We start from the raw sequence: 7,995 nt of genomic DNA on the forward strand, positions 1-7,995 counted from the left end.
CGCCACCATGCCCAGCTAATTTTTTGTATTTTTAGTAGAGACGGGGTTTCACCATGTTGACAAGGATGGTCTCGATCTCTTGACCTCATGATCCACCCGCCCCGGCCTCCCAAAGTGCTGGGATTACAGGCGTGAGCCACCGCGCCCGGCACTTCAAACTATTCTTATGCCTCAGCCTCCCACATAGCTGGGATCACAGGCATGCACCACCACACCTGGCTAATTTTTGTATTTTTTCAGTAGAGACAGGGTTTTGCCATGTTGTCCAGAGTGGTCTCCAACTTCTGGCCTCAAGTGATCCACCTGCCTTGGCCTCCCAAAGTGCTGGGATTACATGTGTGAGCCACCGCACCTGGCCTTCTTCAACCGTTTTGTTTATATATGTATATGCATGCACGTGAACTTGTTTAACATTAAACCCATGTTTAGAACATAATTGAGAACTTTACAGCCTGCTTTAACTTTACCATGTTAATAATCCTTCAAGAAGTTTGCTTTGACTGGGCATGGTGGCCCACACCTGTAATCCCAGCACTTTGGGAGGCTGAGGCCAGTGGATCACGAGGCCAGGAGTTCAAGACCAGCCTGACCAATATGGTGAAACTCCATCTCTACTAAAAATACAAAATTAGCCGGATGTGGTGCTGTGCGCTTGTAGTCCCAGCTACTCAGGAGACTGAGGCAGGAAAATTGCTTGAATCCAGGAGGCGGAGGTTGCAGTGAGCCATGATCATGCCACTGTACTTCAGCCTGGGTGACAGAGTGAGAATCCATTTCAAAAAAAAAAAAAAGAAGTTTGTTTTTACTGGCCATATGATTCCATATGATTCTCCATTATATAAATATAGTCTTTTTCTGGACATTTAGATTTAGTTTTACACAATTATAAATAAAGTATCTTTGTATGTAAATCTTTGTGCAAGTATTTGATTATTTAGGAATCATTAGTATTTGACTTAGAGTCATGGTTGTCTAGTTTGTAGAATCTGGGTTTTTTTATGATCTTTCCTCTTTAATGGTATCGTCTAGCATCAAATAAAGAGCTTTTCTCTCAGTTTCTAAGTCATGGCAGACTCTGCTTAACTTAAATGTAGTCTGGTACTTACATCATACAGGTTATTAGAGGTACCATATTTTAATTCTGTCATTTAAATTTATTTACAGCCTTCAGGTGAGACCACAGGAGTTGACATTACTAAAATTCAAGTCAAGAGATGTGAGACCATGAGAGAGAAACACATACAGAAACAGCAGGAGAGGGAAAAATCCGTCTTGACCCCTCTTTGGGGAGATGTAGCCTCTTGCAATACGCAAGTGGCAGAGAAACCAGTGCTCACTGCTATGCCAGGAGTCACACGGCACCTGACCAAGCGGCTTCCCACAAAGTCATCCCAGAAGGTAGAGGTAGAAACCTCAGGGATTGGAGACTCAGTATTGAATGTGAAATGTGCAGCACAGACCTTGGAAAAAAGGGGTAAAGGCAAGTATTTGCTATACTCTATATTGCTTTAGCTTATCAAAATTACCAAATTCAAACCAATCGTTGCCAGGAAGTTACTGGCAACGATTGGTTTGAGTTTCATTTGCCTTATGTCCACAAGTAGATAGTAATATTTCTGATATTATTTTACAAAGGCAAAGCTAGATAAGTTCCTTTCTCAGGATTTTAAATTGCTGTTTAAAAAGCTTAATGTAAAACTTTGTGTTGCATCTCTCCTCTGGTATTGAAGAAAAGGAATAAAGGAATGGTAACAAATTTAAGAGGCATTATATCTACATAGTGACCACCGTGGTGACCACAAATTGCCTTAGGATCATTTTCAGTCTCTTTTTTAATAAATTATTTGTGGTATTTCAAGTACTGAAGGAGTTTTGGTATTTTATTCTAAATTATTCTCCATGTAAAAAAGAGTTTAGCTGTTAATCAGGTATTTTCTGCCCTTGTAGCTAAACCCAAAGTGAATGTGAAGCCATCTGTGGTTAAAGTTGTGTCATCCCCCAAATTGGCCCCAAAACGTAAAGCAGTGGAGATGCACCCTGCTGTCATTGCCGCTGTGAAGCCACTGAGCTCTAGCAGTGTCCTACAGGAAATCCCAGCCAAAAAAGCAGCTGTGGTAAGAAGTATATTCACTTCCATGGTGCTTTATTCTATGTGGTAGAAAAGCAGGAAAGACTGTAACTCTCTACTAGCGCTCTATACCTGTGTATATCACTTCCTGGCATTTCCTAGCATTTTAGTAGTTTGGGTCATTACTGTATTTTACACTTAAAGTTGGATGTTTGTAAAGTAGCAGGGCAGGATTTTTTGAAAGCCAAGTTTTAGGTGGCAAGATGTTTTGCTTATTTATACACTCAGCCTAAGATTATTGATTCTTAGATTCTCAGGCTTCAAGAAGGATAGCCTTGATTCTAAGAAGGCAGCAAAAGAAAATGAATATGCTGAAATTAAAAAGCCTGACTCTCGCTGAATTACCTGACTCTTCCTTTTGTAGGCTGTTGTCCCGCTCGTCTCTGAGGACAAATCAGCCACTGTGCCTGAAGCAGAAAATCCTAGAGACAGGTAATACTTTTTAATTCTTTGTAAACAAACTCCAGGTCCCTGTTACAGTTTAGACTCTCTAGAGAATAACACTGACAAATAACTTTAAACAGTTTAGCAACATCTAAATAAATCTGCTGCACTTAAAATTAATTGCAAAAAAGTATGAAAATACAGGGTTGCTTTTCTCCTTTGGCGCCACTGTTTACATTTGTCTATATTACCTAAAAGATGTTTTTTGTTTTTTTGTTTGAGACAGGGTCTCACTGTGTCACCCAGACTGGAGTGCAGTGACGCAATCTCGGCTCACTGCAACCTCTGCCTCCTGGGTTCATGTGATTCTCCTGCCTCAGCCTCCCAAGTAGCTGGGATTACAGGTGCCTGCCATGAGGCCCGGCTAATTTTTATATTTTTAGTAGTGACAGGGTTTTGCCACATTGTTCAGGGTGGTCTCAAACTCCTGATCTCAAGTGATCCGCCTTCCTCAGCCTCCCAAAGTGCTGGGATTACAGGCGTTAGCTACCATGCCCAGCCCCTAAAAGATTTAACACCTACTTTGAGTTATAAAAATGCTTGGTGCTGGCCTGGCAAGGTGGCTCATGCCTGTAGTCCTAACACTTTAGGAGACTGAGGCTGGAGAATTGCTTGAGCTCAGGAGTTCAGGACCAGCCTGGACAACATAGTGAGATCTCTCTAATAGAAATCCAAAAAGTTAGCCTGGCATGGTGACACACCTGTAGACCTGGCTACTTGGGAGGCTGAGGCGGAATGATCACTTGAGCCCAGGAGGTCAAGGCTGCAGTGACCCGTCATTGTACCACTGCACTCCAGCCTGGGTAACAAAGGGAAACCCTGCCTCAAAAAAAAAAAAAATGCTTGGTCCCAAATCAGTAAAATAACTATTTATATGTTTAACAAAAGGGACACTTTATTGAGGCTCCAGGGCCATGGGTCCTGGGCAGGAGGCTGTCCTTTGAGGAAGGCAGAGGCTTATTTGACTTTCTTGGGGGAGTAGGTTGTTGGTGTGGCCACACTTCTTGCAGCAGTTGACAGCATGGGGTACAGGTGATCATAGCACTTTTGGCAGATCATCTTGTCACAGTTATATTTCTGGGCGAGCTGGTGGAGGGAAGGCTCAATAATGCCACCTCCCAGGCGCAGCACCAGGTGCAAGGTGGACTGTTTCAGGATGTTTTAGTCTGAGAGAGTGCGGCCATCCTCCAGCTGTTTGCTAGCACATATCAGACGCTGCTGGTCAGGTTCCTCCTTGTCTTGAATTTTGGCTTTGACATTCTCAGCGATGTCACTGGGCTTGACCTCAAGGGTGATAGTCTTGCCCGTGAGGGTCTTCACAAAGATCTGCTTCTGCATCTGCCTCACGACTTCCGCCACCAACCAACTCAGCTGCCTTGCTGAAGAAAAAGAGCAAGAATTCTTTCTTTATGTATATTCTTAGAAACAGTTTTTTGCTCACTCTTTGTGTCCATGAGACTAGGTAATTCAGCCAACTATTGAAAAAAGGGCAGTTTTCTAATCTTTTTTTTTTTTTTTTTTTTACATTTTTGCGCGGCCTCCAACCCAGTCCTCTTCAGATCCCTCGCCCCCGGAGGTGTCTGGCCCTTCCTCATCCCAAATGAGCATGAAAACTCGCCGACTCAGCTCTGCCTCAACAGGAAAGCCCCCACTCTCTGTGGAGGATGATTTTGAGAAACTAATATGGGAGATTTCAGGAGGCAAATTGGAAGCCGAGATTGACCTGGATCCTGGGAAGGATGAAGATGACCTTCTGCTTGAGCTTTCAGAAATGATTGATAGCTGAAGGTGGCAGTGAGGACACTTAAAAAAAAAAAAACTCACCAAAAAACTGGACTTAGTTTCCTCTATTATAACATTTACCTGAGATGATCATTTCTTTAGTCTAGAATTTGCCCCAAATCAGAAGTATACCTCTGAATTATCTGTACGTGTCCTGGATTCCTTGGGGTCAGATTTTTAAAGTTACTTTATAACCATTTTGTCCATTTGATGGCATTGTTTATCATCTTTTGAGAAAAAAGTTCTGTCATACCCTTCTCTCCACAAAAAAGAGACTGAGAAGGAGATCCACGTGAAAGGGTACAAGCGAATTTAGTGACTCCTTGAGGTGTTTGTCAGTTTTGGCTTTTTTCTCCTTTGTTGTATTCTTTATGTATTGTCTTGATGTACTTAATATTACCTGAGTTTGAAATGGATGAAGACGGCTGCTACCATTAAGGACCAAATTTTATGCTACCACTAAACAAAAATACCCACTCAGTCTGTGTGAAATTGTATGTCTTTTTAAAGGTATTTAGAGATTCAACTAAGCTTTAAAGAGGGCTGAGCAGCTCAGGAAGCCTGTAATGTGGGCATAACTCTTTGGACCTGATTTTGATGCTTCTGCTGCTCTCTTAGCCTCTGAAGAGCAATATCTAATTTATTATTACTGTAATTTTTTAAAAGGCTTTAAAGTGCCTCAGGGGTCCCCTGAAACTAATTTTCTATTTCTGGGATTCCCTGGATTCATTATATGAGATGGTGACATGATTAGAGGAATTCTTTTTTAGTATTCCTTGTCCCTTCTTCAGTACTGCCTCCTTACTGGCATTGAATTAACACAGGGACAAAATTTGGTTAATTTTTTATTTCTAACTCTCCCAACAAACTCCTGTTGCCCAGTATTTATTTGGTGGCCTTTGACCACCTGAGGGAAAAAACGAGCTTATTCAAGCTGCCAATATTTATCTGTGGGCTGTAGCAGTACACTGAATTGTACTGTGCCAGGGATATTGAGATGTTCTGGGGGTGTATTGTATACCTGCCAGTTTTCTTCATTTCTGAATTGAGTTTTCTTTTCTTGATGTTGGTTTCCTTCATATCACCTCAAGGTTTAGATTTGTGAAGGAATAAGCACGACGGGAATAATAGTCTTGAAAGGAGATATGTTGTATATAATCAGAAGGAGGAGGAAGGAAGGACTTGTCCGTTTTGATATTTTGCTCTAGGTGGCCAGTTTTGTTTCTCATAGGGAAATCTGACCCACCTGTCATGTTGGCTCCTAAGGAACTGCTGTTGTAAGCGGCTCATCAAGAGTTGAACTTCACGTAGCTTTGTTGGGAATATGGAAAAGGAAGAAAGCCACAGGACTGCCCATTCAGTCTTGGGAAGACCTGGATGATTCTGCACAGCAAAAAAGACTTGAAATTCATGTATAGACACACCTCTGCCAATCCATCTTCAGCTGACTGAATGTTGTATGATAGCCCTTCTCCAAAGCAGGAGTAGAGTGTTCAGGTTTCACCACAGATTTTCTACTTATTTCATTTTTGGAATCAGCTTACCGATTCCAGGTCCCTTTTGTATATATTCTTTATTCTTTTGCTTTTTTTAAAAAAAAAAAAAATTTTGTTTCGTATTTAAAGCACTTGTATTAGTCAGTGTTTCGTGTTCCGCATTATTTGAACCATTTGCCCTTACAGAAAGAGAAATACTTGTTTGTGTTTTAAATAAAACTGATGTAGGAAAGTCTTGATGTTGTGAGCTGAGTCATTGTACATCATCATATCAGCCTAGGATCCACCTTGAGACCCCAATCAGAATGCTGTTGGCCTTTCATGTAAGTGCCCCAATTTCAGTTATTTGGCTTAGAAACCTTCCACCTGGACATACTGCCAAATTTACAGGTGTGCTCAGTTTTAGCTGCATATGCTTTAGGTAAGAATTCATATTGTTATATGTGAGGATTTTTTCCTGACATATACTTATCCTTAGTGTTGTAACTCAGGCAATGCCATTAATTTTTTCAAAGGAGGGAGGGTTTAAAAGTGATTTTAGAGTCTCTCTGGGCCTACTGTGGCTCAAGAGGCTGATAAAAAATAAATGAATAAACGTGATCTTTAGAGTCAACGATTTAGCATTTTCAAGCATGAAGATGCAGCAGATAAGAAATTTAATTTACAGAAGTCTAGGTTTCTTAATACGTGTGCCAGTTTAAAAAATTGTTGTGGGAATACATATCTTCGTTAGCTACCAAAGAACATAGATTTTTCCTATTAGTCTAAAAGTCATCCCAACAAGTTGAGTCAACTTTTCACAAAAAGCAAAAGACTATAGTTTTGAGTGATAGTTTTTCATTTTAACAGTAAGAAAAAGGCCCAAATGTTCCAGTTTGGTTATAGCCAGAAATATGAAGATAGTTTTATGTTTATATATATATATATTTTTGTTTGTTTGTTTTTTTGAGATGCAGTCTTGCTGTGTCGCCCAGGCTGGAGTGCAATGGCACAATCTCGGCTCACTGCAACCTTTGCCTCCCAGGTTCAAACAATTCTGTCTCTACCTCCTGAGTAGTGGGGACTGCAGGCACCCGCCACCACACCCAGCTAATATTTGTATTTTTAGTAGAGATCAGGTTTCACCATATTGGTCAGGCTGATCTTGAACCCTGACCTCAGATGATCCACCTGCCTTGGCCTTCCAAAGTGCTGGGATTACAGGCATGAGCCACCACACTTGGCCATATATTTTATCTCAAGATGAATAATTCTAAAGTTCTGGCCTTAACCCTAAATCTCAGTGGTTCGTATTATAAAGCCAGAACATAGTGTGTTTTCATCTTGATCAGTATTTGAAAGATAAGACTAATGTTTAATAATTGCATTTGCAGGAACAGAGTTCGATTTATTAGTATATTGATCCAGAGTTCCATGATCCTTTTCTAAAATGGTGAATTTATTTTGTCAGAATAATTCTGCGGGGTGTTTTTTTGTTCGTTTTTTGTTTGAGAGAGTCTTACTCTGTTGCCCAGGCTGGAATGCAGTGAATGGCATGATCTCGGCTCACTGCAACCTCTGCCTCCCTGTTTTAAGTGATTCTTTTACCTCAGCATTTGCAGTAGTTGGGATTACAGGGGTGCACCACCAAATCTAATTTATATATATATTTTGTTTGTTTGTTTGTTTTTGTTTTTATTGAGATGGTCTTACTGTTGCCCAAGCTGGAGTGCAGTGATGCAATAAATCTCGGCTCACTGCAACCTCCGCCTCCCAGGTTCAAGTGATTCTCCTGCCTCAGCCTCCCAAGTAGGTGGGATTACAGGCACCTGCCACCATGCCTGGCTCATTTTTTGTATTTTTAGTAGAGACAACGTTTCATCATGTTGGCCAGGCTGGTCTTGATGTCTTGATCTCAGGTGATCCTCCCCCCTCAACCTCCCAAAGTGCTGGGATTACAAGCATAAGCCACTGCGCCTGGCCTAATTTTTGTATTTTTAGTAGACAGGATTTCACCATGTTGGCCAGGCTGGTCTAGAACCCATTAACCTCAAATGAGCTGGGCGCGGTGGCTCACGCCTGTAATCCCAGCACTTTGGGAGGCCGAGGCGGGTGGATCACAAGGTCAAGAGATCGAGACCATCCTGGTCAACATGGTGAAACCCC

General features: G+C 41.4%; 1 protein-coding gene and 1 pseudogene across 1 annotated transcript in view; one reads left to right on the forward strand and one right to left on the reverse strand.

The window, feature by feature from the left end:
* ZC3H11A (zinc finger CCCH-type containing 11A) overlaps nucleotides 1-4,392 on the forward strand; it is a 48,872-nt gene extending 44,480 nt beyond the window's left edge. Inside the window, exons 16-19 of the mRNA XM_017525372.2 lie at nucleotides 1,165-1,480; nucleotides 1,948-2,114; nucleotides 2,493-2,560; nucleotides 4,100-4,392. Coding sequence (XP_017380861.1) covers nucleotides 1,165-1,480; nucleotides 1,948-2,114; nucleotides 2,493-2,560; nucleotides 4,100-4,358 — 810 coding nt within the window. The 3' untranslated portion in view covers nucleotides 4,359-4,392. The remainder of the gene's footprint in view (nucleotides 1-1,164; nucleotides 1,481-1,947; nucleotides 2,115-2,492; nucleotides 2,561-4,099) is intronic.
* LOC108302017 lies at nucleotides 3,468-3,959 on the reverse strand (annotated as a pseudogene).
* Nucleotides 4,393-7,995: the final 3,603 nt, after the last annotated feature.

The sequence above is a fragment of the Cebus imitator genome, unplaced genomic scaffold, assembly GCF_001604975.1.
Source record: "Cebus imitator isolate Cc_AM_T3 unplaced genomic scaffold, Cebus_imitator-1.0 Scaffold38, whole genome shotgun sequence".
In the NCBI taxonomy this organism is placed as follows: Eukaryota; Metazoa; Chordata; class Mammalia; order Primates; family Cebidae; genus Cebus; species Cebus imitator.